The sequence below is a fragment of the Tachyglossus aculeatus genome, chromosome 18 (genome assembly GCF_015852505.1).
Source record: "Tachyglossus aculeatus isolate mTacAcu1 chromosome 18, mTacAcu1.pri, whole genome shotgun sequence".
Lineage (NCBI taxonomy): Eukaryota > Metazoa > Chordata > Mammalia > Monotremata > Tachyglossidae > Tachyglossus > Tachyglossus aculeatus.
This window is the reverse complement of record NC_052083.1, coordinates 16,197,052-16,218,986: the sequence shown is the minus strand read 5'-3', so window position 1 is coordinate 16,218,986 and position 21,935 is coordinate 16,197,052. Positions and strand designations below refer to the sequence as shown.

Below are 21,935 nucleotides of genomic sequence, written 5' to 3'. Positions count from 1 at the left end.
GTAAGCGTTCAATGAATATGATTGATTAAAGTTGATAAGAAGCAGAGAGAGGATCTGGGTTCTAATCCCAGCTTTTCCAGTTGCCTGCGGTGGGACCTTGGGCAGGTCATTTCATTTCTCTAGGCTTCAGTTTCCTCATCTATAAAATGGGGATTAAATAATTCCATTCTCTCCCTCTTAGACTCTGAACACCATGCAGGACAGGGACTGTGTCCAACCTGATTATCTTGTATCTACCCCACTGCTTCACACCAAGTAAATGCTTAACAAATACCACAATCATTATTACTTTTATTAGGCTATTCTAGCTAATCCCAGTGGCAAAAAGCAAGTTTTCATGATGTGGATTCTCTGGCTCTAGTGTGTTTCTATAACATACTTTACACAGTTCAGTGTAGACTGTGAACAAATCTTGCAAAGCAATTGCCAAGGTGAAGACCACTTGTGTGGATAAAGAGACACTAAGCCTTGGCTTTCAACCTTTTAGGAACATTTACATCTTTTACAAACAAATTTTACACCTATAACATATCTATCTAAAGTATGTGACAAATGATGAGTCATTTGTTTTTTCAATGAACTTATTTACTGATGTAATCAAAATTAACTGTTACCTAGTGCTGAAATGGTTTATATTACCATGTTAAATTAAAGAAACCGGAACCATTAAGATGCACAAAATCCTGATGGTTTAGCAATCCCTGGCTCCGAATATTGAGCTGTTGTTGCATTGAAGGCAATGAACTCCATCTTGGGGATTGAACGTTCCTGGGCTGCAGATCACTGAAATAAAGAACAAAAAAAATCAATTCTAAATGGTTCTAAAATGACAGTTCAGACGGATAAGTATATTTAACTTTGAAACAAATTACTTAACAAGAGGATAAAGTTTCAGGAATTCCCAGAGAGAGTAAAGGCAGACCTCAATATATGACTCTGCACACTAAGACAGAGAACACTCACGATGCCTCTACATTTCCGACATCAGATCTGGGTTTATGAAGCCAGACCTGTGACTTACAGGTTAGGTAACCCCGCCCGCGTCGTCTACCTGGTTTTCCTGTCCTCTCTCCCTGCCGAGTGACAAGGGTGCCCATTTGGATGGAGTGAAAGATGCAGATCCTGGAAATGTTGGGGAGGAACACTGATACATTTAGGGACAGTCCGAATATGGGGAATTGAAGAGAGGGAGGAGTCAAGGACAAGGCTGAGGTTTCCGGATTCAGATATTGGAAGGACTGTAAACGCGTTGTGGACAGGGAATGTGTCTATTGTTATACTGTACTCTCCCAAGTGCTTAGCACAGTGCTTTGCACACAGTAAGCACTCAATTAATATGACAATGAATGGTGGTGGTATGCCAACTATGATAGGGGTTGTGGAGGTAAATACCTAGATAATGATGCTTTTCACAAGCATGGCAACTAGACACTCAATACCGCAATTCATCCTCCCACCTTCTTAAACAAAAACCAAGAATAAAGTGCACTCACTCTCTCTCTCTCTCCTTTCCCTTGCACTGCATACTCTCTCACCCAGTTAAATCTACTCCATGACCCCATTTTTTGTAAAAATAAAAGGTTTTACATTTCTAGGTATTTTAGATCATTTCTAGGTAGGAACTAATGCACATTTAACTGTACTCTGTGAGCTGCATTTTTAACTTTAGGTGATTTTTACGTATGTATGATTGCTATTCACAATATATAATTCATTAATTTAGCTACATTACTCATCTTTAGTTGATTAAGTACACCATTCTGGGTATCTCTGGTAAAAGTGGGATACCTGGTCATGGTTCAGGAACTACTCTCTCGATTGAAAATTTTTTCCTTCAGGGAACGTTAGTTGCAATTTACCTTTTCAGTTAAGATGCAGTTTCAGCAACTAGTTACATGCCCACTGTGTGCTAGGTGATTAGCTGGGTACAAGGAAATCAGGTCAGACACAGTCCCTGTCACATGCTTGGTTTATAATCTATCTTATTTCCATTTTACAGATGAAGAAACTGAGACCCAGAGAGGTTGCATGACTTGCCCATGATAACACAGCAGGCCAGTAACAGTTGCGACTAGAATTCAGGGCCCCTGATTCCCAATCTGTGCTCTTACCCCTGGACCTCCCTGCCTCCCAATTGCACTGAGAGTCTGGATGTGTTTTGCCCTCTCCCATTTAGATCATCGCTGCTCAATATTTAATTTCAGAAACTGGAATGCATTTTAATTATTAAATTAACTCAAGTGTCTGCTGCACAGCTCAAATCATTACCCACAAAGGGCATATTGACTATAGAGGAGAACCTAGCAAAAAAATGCCTAAGAGAATCATAAACTTGATGTAGTCTAATTCAGTAATGCAAGTTCCTTCCCACATCTGCAGGAAGTTATAAAGAAGCAAAAGCTTCAGACTAGGATCTTATATAAGCAACTTACTTTGACCTAGATAAAAATCACAGGATTTCTATAACATAACCTTAATAACCTTTAATTATGCATCTTCACACTTACAAAGCTCATTTCCCCAATATGTCTATGTCATTATTTTTCCATGAACTCTTCAAGCATTAAATGCTACTCATGAACTGTTTTACAAATAGTGTAGCTCACAGGAATGGCTTAATCTGGCAGAATCAAAATATGGACTCAAAATATTCTGAAGTCTGTTCTAGGCTCTATAATCTTCTCCACTCTCTTGGGCATGATCATTTCCAAAAGGAAAATCAAGTCCAAAGTCAAAAATGTTTTTAAAAATATTTTGATTGATTTAAGAGGCCTGCTAAACTAGTTAAGTTTGCTGCCTCTCAAAATGGTGATCAAATTAAATTTGGTGGGGTTTTTTCTTGGTCAGTTACAATTGTCTTGCACTGCATCCTGCTAGACACACGAGGTAGGGTGAGAGACTGCGGATAGTTCAGCACACACAATCACCACTTCCACAGAACCCTGTGCTGCTGGCTATATAGACTTTGCCCCCCCACCCCAACCCACCCCCAACTCCATCTTCTAACCATAAACTGAAGAACGAGAAAACATCAGTAAATCCCAGCCTGGTATTTGCTGAGGGGGAGGCGGCCATGTCCTTTGATAGCTCGCCTGGTGACTGAGCAATGCTCGCCCATGGGTACAGAACTTTTCTTGCCCCCCACATCCTCTCCTCCCCCTGACTTACCCACCACTGTTGATATTATTGACATTATCATCTTCCCTGTTCCACAAACCACAGCCTTGGCATGATCCTTGACTTCTCTCTCTTTCAACTTCCGGTGGCATCGAATCTTGTCAGTTCCGTCTTGATAACCTCTCCAGCATCTCCCCTTCCTCTCCATCCAGACACCCTCTGGGCTAGTCCAAGTATTTATCATAAACCACTACACAGTTCTTCTCATCTCCCTCCGCCTCCAGCTTTTCCCTTCTCCCATGCATATTTCACTATGCTGCCGGATCATTTTTCTAAAATGCTGTTCTGTGCATTTCTTCCCAGTCCTCAAAAACCTCCAGTGGTTTCCTATCCATCCCCACATTATCCTCTAGTGCCAGTCTATTGACTGTGACTCACACTCATCTTTTTTGTAGTCTACCCCCTGCTCACATCCTCTCTCCCATTTCATATCCAGCTTGGCTCAGTGGAAAGAGCATGGGCTTGGGAGTCAGTGGTCATGGGTTCTAATCCCTGCTCCACCGTTTGTCAGCTGTGCAACTTTGGGCACGTCACTTAACTTCTCTGTGCCTCAGTTACCTCATCTGTAAAATGGGGATTAAGACTGTGAGCCCCACGTGGGACAACGTGATCTCCTTGTATCCACCCCAGTGCCTAGAACAGTGCTTTTCACATAATAAGCACTTAATAAATGCTATTATCATTATTCTTATTACTATTATATCCAACAGACCACTGCACTCCCTATTTTCAAATCCCTACTAAAGCCACATCTCCTCCAGGAACCTCTCCTTAACTAATCTCTCATCTCTCCATCCTATTTTCCCTCTTTCACTCATTCATTTGAATCTGAACTCTCTAAGTATTTAGGTATTTATCCCAACCAGGACCCTTCAGCACTTCTGCACATATCCATATACTCAGTTGCTTCCCCTTACCTGTAATTCCCCTACAAGTTTCTTAGGATACTTGAGGGCAGGCATTGTGTTTATTCTATTGTACTCTCCTAAACATTTAGTACAGTGCTCTGCATAAGGTAAGCACTCAGTCAATACCAATGATTTGGTCGGGGCAGCCCGCGGTCCAGTTTTACAGAGTCCAAACTGCTTTTTGCCTCATCTGTCCCGTCTAGTATTGATATGGAACCTAACGGCCTCATGTGCACCGTTTACAATTTAAACACTGCCTCCTTCTACTTCGGTTGTTGCTACACACTTGGAAGTGAAGCCTGGGAAATACGATCACCAAACCTTCGGTCCACACCCTGAACCCAGAGCAAGTGATGACCCCAACTCTCAATCATCCATCAAAACTGGAAGTTAAGGGACAGAGGAAAGTTTGGATAGGAGGATCACCTCTTGTCAGCTGGGATGTAGCAAATATACCACCCAGTCTTCTACCAGTGGCTTTTTATGATGAAATTTACTTTTTGTGTGTTTACTTCCTGTTTTCATTTCCAGTTTTCTATTTAGTAATTTTACACTGGATCTCGACTGCGCTGAAATGGTGAAAGAATCATTTTGTGCCAAAGTGAGTACTTTTGAAACTGGCCACTCTTTATAAATCTAAGATACACATTCAGCAAATAATTCTGAGACAGAAATAGAAGAAAATGGTGAAAATGAATTCACATTTCAAAATATTACTGACACTAACAATAACTATGGCATTTAAGTGCTTACTATGTGCTAAGACTTGGGTTAGATACAACACATTCAGAGCAAACGGTTCCTGTAATGAATGGGGATTACATTCGTTCATTCATTCATTCTCTCGTATTTATTGAGCGCTTACTGTGTGCAGAGCACTGTACTAAGCGCTTGGGAAGTACAAGTCGGCAACATAGAGACGGTTCCTACCCAGCAATGGGCTCATAGTCTGGGGACCTTTAATATTAAGTAAGTCCTTCATGATTTTATAGTTACTTATAATGACAATAACAGACACATATGACACTGTGGGTGTTTTAGTATCTGTGAGTATTAGAGAATGGCATGTGGAATTTTTTTGGTATGGCGACTTTGCTATTAGTCAATCTTTGCCTGCCATCTAGGGGAAAGCCTGAAAAGAGGGGGAAGAAGTCTGGGAAGAATTTTAATGAGCACTATTTTTCAGTCTACTGCTGAGAGAGTAGCGATTTTTTCAACAGAAATACTATTCTTTAAATTGCTTTTGTTCAGTATTAATTTTAGAGCTACATCTGCAATAAGAATAGCACCTGCAGAAAAATTATACTTCAAGTTTCCATTTATTTCTCTCTCCTATTCTGTTTGCATTTCAGTTCTCACCAAGTTTTAGGTTCATTAAACTTGTTCTTCCATAAAGCACTAGTACTAACCTAGCAATATTTCTTTTATTTTCCAATTTGGTGAAATCTTAAAATATCATTGTAGATGGATCATCCTCTTTTTCAATTTTAAGCTGCAATCATTTGCATGTTGCAGATATAAAGAACACATGAGCAAGTTAAAGCCTAAATGAGGCCCATTTAAAATACAGATTCCAATTTACCCACATTAAAGGAAACAAAATAAACCACTATAATTCCAGATAGCTAATTCAAAATTTGACTGAAAACCTTCACCATAAGGTTACCAATTATAGGTGCATAAATCCATTAAATGGTTTTAATTATCTCATAATCCTCAGAAATGGATATTAAATTGCATGAATAGATCAAAATCCAGTGAAGATTTATACTCTAATAATTTTCCTGTCTAAGTGCATGATTTTCAAGGTGAGAAAAATCAAAGAGGCTATTTTATGATCATTATTTCTAAATGCTAAAGTGAAATGATGAAAGTATACAATTTCATAATAAAACAGTCATAATAATTTTCCTGAAAATGAAGCACATCGGAAAAGTGAGGAAATCTTATTCAAATTTCAAAGACTGCACTTTCATTATTTCAAAAGGCTACATATTTCACATTTTAAAAGGTAGGAGAGGAACGTTACATTAAGCCCTGGACTTCCTGTATATATGTATATATGTTTGTACATATTTATTACTCTATTTATTTTACTTGTACATATCTATTCTATTTATTTTATTTTGTTATTGTTTTGTTTTGTTCTCTGTCTCCCCTTCTAGACTGTGAGCCCACTGTTGGGTAGGGACCGTCTCTATATGTTGCCAACTTGTACTTCCCAAGTGCTTAGTACAGTGCTCTGCACACAGTAAGCACTCAATAAATACGATCGATTGATTGATTCTAATTTTATTATTTCAAATTTCTTACTGCAATGCACTATACTACGCTTGCACAATACATCAGAAGCACAAGACAGATTGCTTCTCACAAACAGCTTACACTCTATTAATGTGCTCTACATCGTCACAAAAAATATGCTTAACAAAGTCACCTTTTTTCCTCTCTAACGACCATGAAAACAGAGGCCTCTATGAGCAGTATCTTTCCTAAGACCTTCTAAATTGGCAGATAGCAATCTGACATTTTTAGGTGCATACAAGTTTTCATTTGTAATTTCATATAAAAATAAGACTGCTAGAATACAGAGAGATGTCTCCCTGGCAGATCAAATTTTGGGCAGTGTTATTATATAGTCAGTCATAAATCAGGCCCTATTACACAGATGAGGTAACTGAGGCATAGAAAAGTGAAATTACTTGTCCAAGGTCACACAGCAGACAAGTGGTGGAGCCAGGATTAGAACCCATGACCTTTTGACTTCCAGGCCCGTGCACTACCCACTATGCCATGCTTCTCTACACAGAAAGGTTTCCAAATCTACCCTACTTCAAATATCCATTCAAAATAGTGAAACAGAATTCAATGGAGCAACCATGAAAATGAAAATCCACCATTAACTCTAGTAATTTGGATTTGTAAAATCTGTCACTTACCACAACAATCAGGACAATTCGGATGCAACTGAATATTGATCCCATATCCTGGATAGCAGCGATTAATCCACACCATTTTGAGAGTTCCTTCGATATAGTATATTTCAGGCAACGGATCTGTACGTTTCCCCAGGACTTCCACTTGTTGATTAAAAAATCTCTCTATAAGATTTTTAGCCTGAAAAACAAGAACATAGTTCAAAGAAAAGTAGGTTGGTCAATTTTCAAATGGACAAACCTGTTTAACTGTGGTCTTGCCCACCCCTGTCCAAGAGAATCAATCAATCCCAGCATTTATTAAGCACTTACAATATGCCATGTCTATATTTAGTCCTTAGGAGAATATATGGACATTTATTAACACCTTGTCCATGGTCTATGAGGCAGCCTCAGGCAAATGGAAAAAAAATAATTGGCTGGATTTGACAACTTAAAACCTACATCAACAAAAATCACACAAGGATCAATAATGCTGATACACTCAGTTTTAAGTTACTTGATCCATCTCTGAGTCCCAGCACATTGAAAATTCCCAAGGAAGTTCCCTTTAAGGATTCAATCCATATTTTGGGTTTAAAAAACTAAATAAAAAGAAAACAACTTCACCCACTTGACTCTGCAGTGATGGAGAATATGCATCTATTCCATATTTGATATGGATCTATATCTTCAAAATACTTGGGTCATGGGTTACTCAGAATCTCTAATCTTTAATTGTTATAATTAGCTATGGACTGGAAATACCCCTTGCGTTTGATTGCTACAAAATAAGAGACTTGCAAACACTATGCATTTGAACATGAGTTAAAAAGGCTGGCACTCTATTCAGGACTTCTAGTAAGCTATGTCATGTCTAGAATTCCAAACTTTCCTACTCCACCCTAACATTTATCACACTCTGTTTTTTTTTTCCTGTTATCCAAAACTGGAAGATGTGTCCCAAGAACCCAGTTCAGAGTGAGGCCTGACCTCGCCCTGTCCTAGGCTGTTCCCTGGGCAAGCCCAGTGCCTAGAAGATGGGCCAGGCTAGAGCTCTGGGTCTCTTTAGATGAGGGAGAAGATTGTGATCACCAGGAAGAGCCATCCCAGAAGCTGCAGGGCTATGAAGATCACTCTAAGAAGAGGATATTTGGCTTAGGCATTCAGCTTTGAAGAAACATATGAAGGGGAACATGGCTGCCCAATCCTCTCAAAAACCTCCAATGGTTGCCCATTCTTCTCCACATCAATGGTCTCCTGAACACTGGCTTTTAAGGCAGTCAGTTCTCTCCCTCCCCTTTATCCACTCTTTCTACTATCCACTTTCTCTTCCACTAAACCTCAGAACACAAACTTTCTTCCTCTCAAGCTTCCCTAATCACTGTGCCTTATTCACATCGATCCCACCACTTGCCCAAATTCTCCCTCGAGCTTGGAACTCCCTCTCTCTCTTTGCATCTGACAGAGCATAGCTCTCTCTATCTCCAAAACCTCCAGAGATCACATCTCCTCCAAGAGGCCTCACCTGAATAATCTATTATCTTCTCACTGACTCCACCAACTGTTTTCCAAGCCCTTCCACTCCATCTGAGCCTTGAGTTACCAGAGCCACTAAGGCAGGATTTTATATACCCTTTACTAGTTCCTCAATTTACTTTTTGGACCACTTTCAAGAGCTTAGTACACTGCTTTGTATACAGTAGGGGCACAATAAATGGATGAAAATGAGAAGTAATGTTCCCTAGTAGATAGAGCATGGGTCTAAGAGTCAGAAGGATCTGGGTTCCAATTCCAGCTTTGCCACCTCTCTGCTGTGTGACCATGGGCAAGTCACTTCACAATGCCTCAGTTCCCTCATCTGTAGAATGGGGATTAAGACTATAAGCCCCACGTGGCACATGGACTGTTTCCAACCTGATTAGCTAGTATCAAGCATTTAGTACAGTGCTAATCATTTAGTACAGTGCTCTGCACACAGTAAGCACTCAATAAATACGACTGAATGAATCTACCTCAGCGCTTAATATAGTGCCTGGCACATAGTAAGTGCTTAAAAAACACCATGAAAAAAAGAAAAAATGAAAATCCTTTGTGATTCATTCATTCATTCAATCGTATTTATTGAGCGCTTACTGTGTGCAGAGCACTGTACTAAGCGCTTGGGAAGTACAAGTTGGCAATATATAGAGACGGTCCCTACCCAACAGCGGGTTCACAGTCTAGAAGGGGGAGACAAACAATAAACAAAACATATTAACAGAATAAAATGAGTAGAATAAATATGTACAAGTAAAATAAATAAATAGAGTAATAAATATGTACAAACATATATACATATATGCAGGCGCTGTGGGGAGGGGAAGGAGGTAAGACGAGGGATGGGGAGGAGGAAGAGGGGGAGAGGAAGGAGGGGGCTCAGTCTGGAAAGGCCTCCTGGAGGAGGTGAGCTCTCAGTATGTGACGTCAGAATGCTTATAAAGTTAACTGCAGAAAGATCTCTGCAGAATCAAAAGTGGTTTCCAAAGCAAATAGAAATGGTAGGTGAAATTACAGAAGCACTTTTGGCAGAATTTTTTAATTCTTTTACACTGTGAAGGATTTTTCAACTAACTTAAGTTTATATTTGTCACCTCAATTACAGATCATCTAGAGTATGCAATATTTTAGGTAACTCTTTTTTTAACTCTTTCTCAAATACCGGTGGAAATAAACATGAATTTTGCTTATGTTTTCATTTTCTGATCCGCTGGACAGCACAACTTATGTAGCTTTTTCAAAGCCTAATAGAAATCGAAAATTTCAATCACATATGACGTCTTGCTTCTCCAAATTACATATTCAGCTGATATTAACAATGAAAAATCAATGATGACATAACTCAGTTTTTTAAATAAAATATTCAGATGTCATTAAGTAACATTAGGAAAAAAACCCTTGAAATGTGGATTAACTTCAACTTTAGCTAATTAGTATACAAATAATAATGCACTAGAAATTTTTTTTCCTAATCTTTCCAGAGAATGCTTGAAATCTGACATTTTGTTTATAACCCCTTCAGTATAATCTGCAGGATAAACCACAAATCACTTAAGTCAGTGGCCAGAAGTATCTGCTTGATGCAGAAAAGAGCGGGCAACCAGTGGTTTTTTGAGGAGTGGGGAGATATGTGCAGAATAACACGAGCAGGGCAGCAGAGTGAAGTAGCGACTGGAGAAAGGAGAGGCAGCAGACAGACAGATCTTCTAGAAGGCTCAAGTTAGATAGCTCATTGTGGGCAGGGAATGCATCTACCAACTCTGTATATCTTCCCCACTTTCCTCTGAAAAAGATTTTGTTGAAGAGCAAGCTGGAATTTTTATTTAATGCTTGCACTGCAGTGAATTAGCAGCAAAGATGCTTTAAAACTATTCTAAACAATAAATTAATTTAACTTAAACATTCTTTAAAGCAGCAATGGCTAGCTCTCTGCTTGTATTCCTGGCAGTGAATAGCTTGGCATACGAGTACATGTTTAAAAGTAGAGTGCACAATGGGAGGAGCACGGGACAGTTGGCGTAAAGAATCATGCTATTTCTACTTGAGATAGAACAAGTAAATGGACTTAATTTGCAGCAGGGAAGTGTAACTTGTTTCTTGGGTCAGAAGGGAAAGGGAGGGTCAAGCCCCTCATGGGGGACAGGATCAAAAATGCAGGAAAAGTGGGATAAGGTGGGGAGGAATCAGAGAAGGCAAACGGATCAAGAAAGGGTGAAATAAGATGGAAAGAAGAGAGGAGGGAAAGGGGGAAAGGAATGAAATGAAGTGAGGCGAGGAGAGAACTAAAGATAATACAGACATATTTGTCTCCATCCCCTTCGTCCGCACTGTTCTCCTGACTGGGAATCCCTGCCCCACCCGCCTTCCCTCATCAGTCAGGCCACAGCTCTCCCCACATTCAAATCCTCCCCTATATCCCAACCTTTTTAAGGTAATATCATATTAAAGATATAGATATTTCTTCTATGTAGTTACACTTTTCCACCCTTATGTGTTATACATACCTTGCCTAGTCTTTTGGCAGTATCACAAGATTTCATTGCACATGGATCTTTTCTTTTCACAGACTCTAGAGAGGAAACTAAAAGAAATGTTTCAATATACCGCGTATCTAAAGCTGCATTTCCCATTATTAAAGGAACATATGGCATGTTAAATCAGCTATATGGCTAGCTATAGATTGATATGTATTTCATTCTGTAGGTATACAAGAACATTGACACTGTTGGTTCTGCCACCTTGCCCTGTATTCCTCCAGGAGGTGGAATTGTGCCTCTGATTTCTACTGTATACTCCCAAGTTCCCTGTGCAGTGCTCAACAGAGTAGCCATTCCATAAATATCGATTAGGATAAGGATGATGATTGTTGGAGGAGGGACAGTAGGATGGAGAAATGGAGGAATGGAAGATTGTAGGGGAAGGACAGATGGACGGAGGGTGGAAAAGATGCAGAAAGAGGAGGCTGCTGACCACCCAAATGACTTCAAGACAACATATTTGATGAAGAATATTGGGGAGCAGTCAATGAGAATGGGAGGACACTTAGTGAACTCTTTTCCCTGCTGACTAGATGAATGGTTGCTATTTGTGTGGTCATTCCTATGACAACTTCAGCAGATCTCACAGGTTATACCAGAGTTGGTCAAGTCTTGTGTCCTACAGAGCCACAAACCTACAACATAATAGGGCTGAGATCCATTTCCTCCCAAAGAAAGAGGGAGGTGGTAGACTGCTTCTTGCCCTCCAATGAGGCTTTCACCACCTCTCAATCCTCCATCCATTATCTTTATTCCTTTGAGGTCCAAGTCATCTGCCTCTACCACCCACCTCAACTACTTGTTGTAGTCAACTTCTGCCCTTCTAACCCAACCTCCGATTTTCCGAGCAATACTGATGGCTTTCTCACTTTCTTTCTCTTTCTCCTCTCCACCACCGATCTTCAGGGACTTTAATATCCACATTAATGTTCCCAGTGACAAACTCAGTCGCCCACTTCCTTCTGTTCCTCAATGCTGCACACTTCCTGTTGCATCCCTCATCACTTACTCACCAACCTGGACACCCACTGGAACTCAGCAACACTAGTTATTGTACCACCCCTAACCTGACCAACTCAATTACCACTCTGACCACAACTTTCTAACCCATCTTCTCTCCCTCATCTCAGTTCCTGCAGAACTCTCCTCTCCCGCTAAAGACACCTCCAATCACTGGAACCCTTTCAATTCTTCCAGGTCAACTTGTCCTACTTGGACTTCCTACTCAACATCCCCTCTCTAGATGCACAAATTAGCACCCTAAACTCCACCCTCTCCATTTCCTGGTGATCTGGGGAACCAGATCCAGACCCAGGGTGAGGTTCAGATTTGTATGATCTGAGAACGTTGATGCCCTGATGTTTCCCTTCCTTGAAAGCTAAAAAGCTCAAAGTCATTCTGGTTCATAAGGATGGGGGTATGGAAAAAAAAGAGAGTACAACTTCACATGAACAAACATGGCCCTGGTGTCTGAATCTGCCCAGTGTCACTTCACCAGTATGTGAATTTGCACTATCCCCTTTCACTTTCTTTAAAAGCTGATGGTCTTTGAGCCTTGTTAGTGACAAGAAAAAATAAATCTGGGGAACCAGAGGTTAGGGGTGAACCTAATCCTCCAGGTTATCTACCTGGTTTCTGACTAGGGCTTTGGCCTAGGCAAGGGGCAGCATAGCAAGAGCACATAATGGCATCATGCTTCTTGAAGGCAAGCTGCTCTTTAAAGATTCATCGCCCCAATCAGTCTGGATCACCTTCTTCCAATTCTAAAGCTTACACCCACCCCCAACCCTATAGCACTTGTGTACATATCTTTAAATTATATATTATAAATTGTTTATGTATTCATATTAATGACTGTCTCCCCATCTAGACTGTAAACTTATTATGGGCAGAGAATGTGTCTGCCAACTCTATTGGACTGGACTCTCCTAAGAATTTAGGACAGTGCTCGAAACACAGTAACAGCTCAATGCATACCACTGATTGATGATTGATTGATTGATTACTCTCTTTAATAACAATAGTAATAATGATGGTATTTGTTAAGCGCTATGTGCCAAGCACTGCACTAAGCGCTGGGGTGGATACAAGCAACTCGGGTTGGACACAGTCCCTGTCCCACGTGGAGCTCACAGTCTCAATCCCCATTTTACAGATGGGGTAACTGAGGCACAGAGAAGTGAAGTGGCTTGCCCAAGGTCACACAGCAGACAAGTGGTGGAGCCAGGATTAGAACCCATGACCTTCTGACTCCCAGACCCATGCTCTATCCACTAAGCCATGCTCTTTCCATGATTGACGGAGACCAGCCTTGTTAGAAGAGATTAAGAAAATAGACTACTCTCTTACTGTTGGCCCAACCTTCCCACCAGCCTAGATTCCACAATTTCTACGATTATTTCAGCTGGAGAGTGGCATAAAGCCTCAGGCTCCCCAGACGATGTTTATTTTTCCAGACCACGCTAGCTAGGCACTTTGCAACTGTGAAAAGATGCTTTTGACTCCTAAATCTACCTTTGCATTATTTTTACAAGACTATATACACATGCTCATGGTGCCATAAAATATACCTGGAGTATAATAAAAAAAAATAATCAAAAATGCATTCAGGATTTCAGTTGTCTCAAATGAAACTAAGTAAACAACTCTTTTGAACACTAAGGTGGACTTGGAACAGATGAATATTTACCTGAAAATGTAAAGAACAGTTCATTTTGAAGACCAGCTCTCTGCATTTTAACATGATGACAGTCTGATTTCAATAAAGCGATCTCACAAGAAAGGTCAGCAACCAACTTGCTTAAAATCTGAAGCAGTTTCTTCTCAAAGGAAACATTGTAGATACTGTTGCAGGGTGCTGAATGATATCGGGCTGAGAATTGGTAGTAAAAATTTGGTTCGGCATAGGCTGCAAGATAAAGAAAGCCCAAGTAAGATTCATTTGCCCACATAAGAAGTGAAAGGCAATTTTTCATCATAAATAAATGTACTTTTCACAATTCTAAATTTCCTACAGATTCCTTAGGGATGTCTGATGAATTTTATGAAATCAGGAGTTTGGAGTCTAACGGCTGCCTTTGCTCTTTCTCATCACAGAGGAACTTTAAAAGACTTGAAATTCCTAGTATATGCCTATGTTCTTATAAGGAATACGGGCTTTAGGAATTAAAATGCTCCCATAACCATAGCCTTCAAAGCTTTATTAGGGCACATCTCCTCCAGGATACCTTCCACAGTTAAGTCTGTGGAAGCAGCACTGGAGCAACATGGAAGCAGCATGGAGCAGCATACCCTAGTGGCAAGAGCCCGGGCTTGGGAATCAGAGGTTGTGGGTTCTAATCCCAGTTTTACCACTTGTCTGCTCTGTGACCTTGGGCAAGTCATTTAACTTCTCTGTGCCTCAGTTACCTTATCTGTAAACTGGGGCTTGAGACTGTAAACCCCACTTAGGACAATCTGATTACTTTGTATTTACCCCAGTGCTTAGAACAGTGCTTGGCACATAGCAAGCACTTAACAAATACCATAATTATTCTTATTATTATATAGTCCTATTTTCCTCAGCTTGCTCTCTTTTCAGCATCGTATATACACTTGGACCTTTGATTTGGGGGCATTTGATTACTGCTCCACCCAACCTCACAGCACTCACATACATATCTTTGAGACACATATTATAAATTATTCATTTATATTAATGTCTGTCTCCCCCTCTAGACTGTAAGTTTGTTAGGGGCAGAGAACGTGTCCGCTAGTTCAGTTGTCTTGTACTAAGTACTACGTGAAATCTGGGAAGCTAAGTACTAAGTATTCCTGCACTTAGTACAGTGCTTTGCATGCAGTAAGCGCTCAATAAATACCACTGATTGATACAGTGGAAACTTAATGGAGGTCAACAGTCGATCTCACATTTTAATCCAAATATATTTATTTTAAAAGCAGAAATAGTACAAATAATAAGTACAAAATAAGGGAAAGTCTTACCATAAATAATGTATTTGAGTAGAAGGGTTTTCTCAGATTGCTCTGCTGTAGGCTTATATTCAAGGGAACACGTGTAAACTCCACTCATAGGCTCTTTGAAGTCTTTGAATGAAAGGGTTCCTGTTGGGGTGATTTTTATACTGTTGTTTCCTGATAAAGAAATAACATTTCAATCTTTGTTACTTAAATTTCGACGATTTATATGTAACCCAAATAAACAGCTACTGCAAAACTCAATAAAATATTCTGCAAGAATTAACAGCTGGCCAATTTCCTTTATTACATGAGTAAAAGAGAACTGTCCACGTTGAGCCAATTAAAAAAATCTAAATTTGGAATTTTGAGGGAAACAAACATGGGCTTTTCTTCATTCACATGGCCTGCTGCCTTACTACTTTTACCACTCAGGGAAGAGTCCATGTCCAAAACTGAATTCCTTATCTTCCCACCCACACTGTACTCCCAGATGTTTCCCATCATTGTAGATAAAACCACTATCCTCCCAACCTCACAAGCCCATAGCCTTGGCATTGTCCTCGACTCATTTCTCCACCCACATATTCACTGCGACCAAATCCTGTTGGTTCTACCTTCACAACTTGGCTAAAATCTGCCCTTTCCTTTCCATTCAAACTGCTACCATGCGGATCTAAGCACTTATCCTTTCCCACCTTGACTACTGCATCTGTCTCCTCGCTGAACTTCCGGCCTCCTGTCTCTCCCCACTCCAATCCATACTTCACTCTGCTGCACAAACCATCTATCAACAAAAAAACATTCAGTTCATGTCTCCTCCACTCCTCAAGAACCTCCAATGGCTGCCCATCCACCTCCACAGCAAACAGAAACTCCTTACCACTGGCTTTCAAGCACTCAATCAGCTCACCCCACCCTACTTCACCTCATTAATCTCCTACAACAGCTTGGGCTATGCATTTAGCTTCTCTAGCTTCAGTTTACTCACTGGGCCCCAATCTGGACACCGACCCCTTTCCCATGTCATCCCCCTACTCTGGACCTCCCTCCCCCTGAACATACACCAGACCACCACTCTCTCCACCTTCAAAGGTTACATCTCCTCAAAAAAGGCCTTTCCTGATTAAACCCTCTTTTCCCCAGCTCGCTCTCCCTTGTGTCATCTCTCCACTTCTATCTGTGACCTCTGGGCACTTGACAATCGCCTCACCCCCAACTCACCAGCACTTGGGTACATATCTCTAGACTGTAAGCTCGTTGTGGAAAGGGAATGTGTCTGTTTATTGCTATATTGTACTCTCCCAAGAGCTTTGTAGAGTGCTCTGCACACAGTAAGCGCTCAACAGATACAATCAAATGAATTGAATATCTTTAAATTATATATTATAAATTACTTATTTATTCATATAATGTCTGTCTCCCCTCTAGACTGTTAACTCATTATGGGCAGGGGACATGTCTGCTAAATCTGTACTTAGTAAGTGCTCAATACACATAATTGATTGATTGATTCAGGAGAAATGGCACTTCAAAATGCACTCAGGTCTTTTATCATTTCTTAGCTCAAAAAATAATTTATCTTCATTATGAAAAGGAGATTATATACATGCCAGTGATTTTCAATTTAAATATTTTGAAACAGACTAGAGTCTACTTGTTGAGGCAACCTGATATTTGTTCAAATCTTTCTTTTCCAAATGGCTCTCCAAGATTGCAGTACGAGCATTCTTTCTTCCTTATTTCAGATCAAGGCAGCTTCACCTTTGCAAAAGCTGGAGAAGCTTGGTGGTGAATTTATCAATGTCTCCGTCTGAAAACAACTTATTTTTATTGATTTTTCAAGATCATTTCATTTATGCACCTGCCATCTACAGGGTCCTCTGTTAGGAGTGATTGATTTGGGGCAGGGCAGCCTAATGGAAAGAGCATACGACTGGGAGTCAGGAGATCTGAGCTGCAATTCTGATCTTGCTATTTCTTTAGAAGACCTTGGGCTAGTCATTTAACTGCCCTGTGCCTCAGTTTCCTCACCTGTCAAATGGGGATAAAATATCTGTTCGCACTCCTGCTTAGAATGTGAACTGCATGTGGGACAGGGACCTGTCCAGTGTGATTATCTTGTGCTAGAACAGCACTCAGCACTTGACAGAATACATACCTATCATTATTATTATAAGATTACGTTACTTTAAAATGTGACTGCAATATGGGGTACTTCAACCCAAAAATCAATCAATGGTATTTATTAAGTGTTTTTTGTGTGCAGAGCACTGTACTAAGTGCTTGGGAAAGTACAAAACAACAGCAGGGCCTACTGGATAGAGCACAGGTCTGGGAGTCAGAAAGACCTGGGTTCTAATCCCAGCTCCGCCAATTGTCAGCTGTGTGACTTTGTACAAATCACTTAACTTCTCTGTGCCTCAGTTACCTCATCTGTAAAATGGGGATATGGATTGTGTCCAACCTGATTCTCTAGTATCTATCCCAGCGCTTAGTACAGTGCCTGTGACACAGGGCTTAACTTATACCGTAAAAAACAAAACAAAAACAACAAAAATAAAGACATAAACCAGAGTTTTAGAAATAGCATGGTCTAGTAAAAAGAGCATGGGTCTGGGAGTCAAAGGGTCTGGGTTTCAATCCTGGCTCTGCCACTTGTCTTCTAGACTGGGAGCCCACTGTTGGGTAGGGACTGTATCTATATGTTGCCAGCTTGTACTTCCCAAGCGCTTAGTACAGTGCTCTGCACACAGTAAGTGCTCAATAAATACGATTGATTGATTGACTGATTGTCTGCTGCGTGACTTTGACCAAGTCTCGATGCTTCAGTTGCCTCATCTCTGAAATGAAGATTAAGACTGAGAGCCCCATGTGGGACATGGTCTGTGTCCCACCTGATCAGGTTGTATCTGCCCTAGCACTTAGTACAGTGCCTGCCATATAATAATTGCTAAATACCATAAAATAAAGAGTTGGCAAACACAGTCCGTGCCCACAACAAGTTTACAATCTAGAGACAACTGCATGCTATAAATTAGGATTCATTCCAGAACTTCTGGAAGAGTAATACATTACGTGCTTACTTTTACAATACATCACCACACTATTGCTGTCTGTATTAAAGGAATTTGAAACATATATTTTAACTTAATGAGCTGTTATATGATCAAGTCTTTTGAAGAGGTTCTGTAAGTGGAATCGTAATCTTTTCAAATTTAGTGAAGAATTGGACCAATTTAGTATAGGCAATAGACTTTTCTTTCCAGGACACCATTTAGCAAGTTAATGACTTTGAACATATCTGAATATCAATCATATATGTTCATCTGTTTTCTTGACTATTGATACAAAACTTTTTAATCATTAAATTTTGGCTGATGGAGGAGAAACCATAACTGTTTGTTTTAGCATTTTACAATAATGCAATGGATTACTGAAGTTTAATGAGGTCCTTTTTGGAGAATGATTCCTCTTGATAAGCTCATATGAAATCACTTATATCTGCATCATTTATTTCCAAATAGTCCTTATGTTATCTTCCCAATTCAACAATTTATTTGATCATCTCTTTGATGATTTGAAAGCATGACATAAACTATGGGCTGAGCTTCTTCCTAGATCAATCACTGTTAATTGTTTAATCTCAACCCAGGTGGAAAAGGGGAAGTGGGGGATTTACTCAGTCATTTGGCTGGAACTTCAGGGCCTGGGGAGAGGGAGGGACTGTAACCAAACAGTAGAGGTTATGTTCCTGGGGTGGATGTTTGGTTGGGTGGTTATAATCTAAGGTAAGGTATCAAACAATACCAGTTGAATCCCCAAGTTGTACGTATTGTGAGGTTATTGTAACATGAGACAAGGACTCAAGCAATAATGATTGTAGCCCTGGATTGCATGTATCATGGAATAGTAACTTGGGGTATACTCAAATTCTGGAATAGACCGGGCATAAAACAGATCTTTGCAGGAATATGACCTATGACCTAAGAAAGGGCCCCGTGTCTCCAGTATTGTAAGGAAGAAGCTAGTTAGGCATAACCTCCCCGGGGGCATTTAGTCACTAGAACTGGATAAAAGAAACACTACTGCTTAATGATGGTGAGCCACCTACTCCTAAATCTGACACACATTTTCCATTTGGGGCTGTTCTTGGGCTATTGAGCTCTGAAGAGAGAAGATACTCCTGCTCCAGATAAAGAGGGCATGGACAGAAATATTTTCAAAACAACCCAACAATACCCATTCCCCCTGCTTCCTAACCACCATGAAGAGTTCAAGCAGGTCAAGGTGAGAGGTAGTAAGAGGAAAAATAGCTTTTTTAATTCTCACATGGCAGAAACGTTGTTATAGTTGGCATACTGTCATTAAGCTGTGTGTTGTATCATTTTTGTTATTGTTTTACAAGGAGACAGCTTTAAACCAATAGGCTAAGAAAATTACCTAGTGATTCCAAAAGACAGTCCTGAATTACACCTCATAATCCCTGACCATCTCCTTAGTTTTCCAGCCATTCAAAGCATTTTTAAAAAGCAATCATAAGAAGTAAAAGTGAAAAAATCCTCACTAAGTCAAAATTAATAGGGGCAGTATAGAACTGATGCCCCAAAAGGGGCTCATCAAATATAAACAAACTCAGTATAAGAGTTATTCCCAAGAAATGTAAAAAATTGAGGTTTCTCTCTGTCTCTCTCTCTCACACACACACACACACAAAAAAAAAAAATTATAGTCTGGATGCCTAGGATAACTCTCCTTTAGCCACTTTGAAACCCTCTGCAAATGACATTGACTAGAAGTCCTCAAAATGAATGTTGGACTATTCAAATGAAAAAGCACATGTCCAAATTAAACCATCAAAGCCAAGTTGCATATGCAGTTCATGCACTTGCCCATGGCGAGGACATGTTGGACAGTCACCTTGTAGTGTCCGGGATAATATCTGGGCCATAGATCTGTGGTCCTGTATCAGCCATTTTTTCGCTTCTTCTACATCTTATTCATGCCACCAGCCCAGGGAAGATAATCTTCTAGACTGTGAGGCCGTTGTTGGGTAGAAATCGTCTCTATATGTTGCCAACTTGTACTTCTCAAGTGCTTAGTACAGTGCTCTGCACACAGTAAGCACTCAATAAATATGATTGAATGAATGAATTCAAGAGCTAACTGAATTCAAATGTGTTTTATATAGCCTCCTAATCTATTCTCTTTTTTCCTCCCTCAGTTTTTATGGATCCTTCTACTCATTCTTTCCCCTATTCCTTTCTTCCTGTCCCTCACTGTCTGTTGTCCCATTTTAAAGGCTATTTTTCTAATCAGTTCCTCTCCCATTGCTATTTCAACCTCTTCTCTTGAGTTTATCTCCTCTGCTCCCCATACCTCCTATTTTCTTCCCTATATTTTTTCCCCTTTCAGTTCTTCTCTTCCTCCCCTCCCCTCTCACTGACACTCTCTCTGTCCCATTTTTTTTTACTTTCTCACCCTTTCTGTTTCCTTGACACCTCCTCTTCAGATTCCCCTTCCCCTTCCCCTTTATTCTACTCCTTATGTCCAATTCCGCCTCCAAAGCATCTTCTATTTCTTTCACAGGTCTCCCTTCCCTTCCACCTCAGGGCTTCTCTCCTTCTTGCTCTGACTCTGAGTCCCCCCTCGCCAGAGTCTTCCTGGTTTGCTTTCTTTAACCCACAGATAGACATATATAATATTAGAGAGAGAAGGGGGAAGGAAGAAAGCGGCGGGGGGGGGGGGGGGAGAGGGAGAGAGAGAGAGAGAGAGAGAGAGCGAGAGAGAGAGAGAGAATGCTAGCCTGCACATTCAAAGACCCTGACATGTTCTTGGTTGTGGCTCTGGTTTCCCCTGGATCTTGGGTGCTGAGGTTGGGTTGCCACTTTTGGAATGTTTCAGGCCATGCAGAGGCTTCAACTCTCCCAATCCCCCAGGGGCATCAGCCATGAAAGCACTGCTCAGAAGTTGGGAGTCTTTAGACTCCCAAAAGATTTTGTATGCAAGCTTCTTGTGGGTAGGGAATGTGTCTATCAACTCTGTTATACTGTACTCAGTACATTCAGCACAGTGCTATGCAAACAATAAGCACCTAATAGATACCACTGATTGAGATAGCTATATATATATCTTTAAATATGTGTAGTGAGAAGCTGTATGATCATTTAGTTCTATTAAGAAGGAAAGGTAATTTCTTACCTCTATGTTTGTGGGCTGTCACTAATCCAGACTGATTGGTTGTCCTCCAGATGACCTGTCGGCAAAGGCATCCAATCAGAGGATTTAGCCGTGAAGTTCATACACACGAGATCTGTGGATTCAGATCCACACACAAATCCATTTTTGCCTCTCTGAATTTTCTACATATCTTCAAAATGGCAAAGTGAAGCTTCTCAGTAATCTTGCCAATCAAATGTTGCAAAAAAAGTAGTTGAATTTGTAAGAGCCATTGGGTTCAGGCTTATGCGCACTAATGAACTCATGACCAAGAAGAGCTACAATGGCTGGACATTTTAAAACACACAGCCATGTTAGGAATTTTAGAATCACCACACCAGATCAGATCAATAATCCACCTGTGGACCAGAATCTGGTACTTCAACACTAAGTGAAATGACATGTAAAATATTTAGCCGATTAATCAATCAGTAGTAGTTACCAGGCATCTATGGATGCACACTGATGCACTTGGCTCTTGGGAGCATACGAAAGTTTGAAAATATGATTCCTGTTTTTAAGGAATTTACAATCTTGTGTAGGGCTAGGAACAACATAAAATCAATTATAGGTAGGAGGAACAGGATGATGGAAAAATGGCTATGTGGAGAAGAAAGTGTTTAAATAATAGAATAAGTCAGTAATAATAATAATAATTATTATTATTATTATTGTATTATTTA

The 21,935-nt window shown here is 40.2% G+C and overlaps 1 protein-coding gene across 2 annotated transcripts in view; it reads right to left on the bottom strand.

Annotated features, from left to right (window-relative positions):
* Positions 1-569: 569 nt before the first annotated feature.
* LOC119940240 (zona pellucida binding protein) overlaps positions 570-21,935 on the bottom strand; it is a 36,753-nt gene continuing 15,387 nt past the window's right edge. Inside the window, exons 5-10 of one of the 2 annotated variants that reach the window (XM_038760379.1) lie at positions 21,235-21,289; positions 15,061-15,210; positions 13,766-13,984; positions 11,044-11,120; positions 7,025-7,202; positions 570-783 (exon numbers count right to left, since the gene is read on the bottom strand). In XM_038760379.1, the coding sequence (XP_038616307.1) occupies positions 692-783; positions 7,025-7,202; positions 11,044-11,120; positions 13,766-13,984; positions 15,061-15,210; positions 21,235-21,289 (771 nt within the window). In that variant the 3' untranslated portion in view covers positions 570-691. The remainder of the gene's footprint in view (positions 784-7,024; positions 7,203-11,043; positions 11,121-13,765; positions 13,985-15,060; positions 15,211-21,234; positions 21,290-21,935) is intronic. The other variant, XM_038760380.1, reaches the window with a different exon arrangement.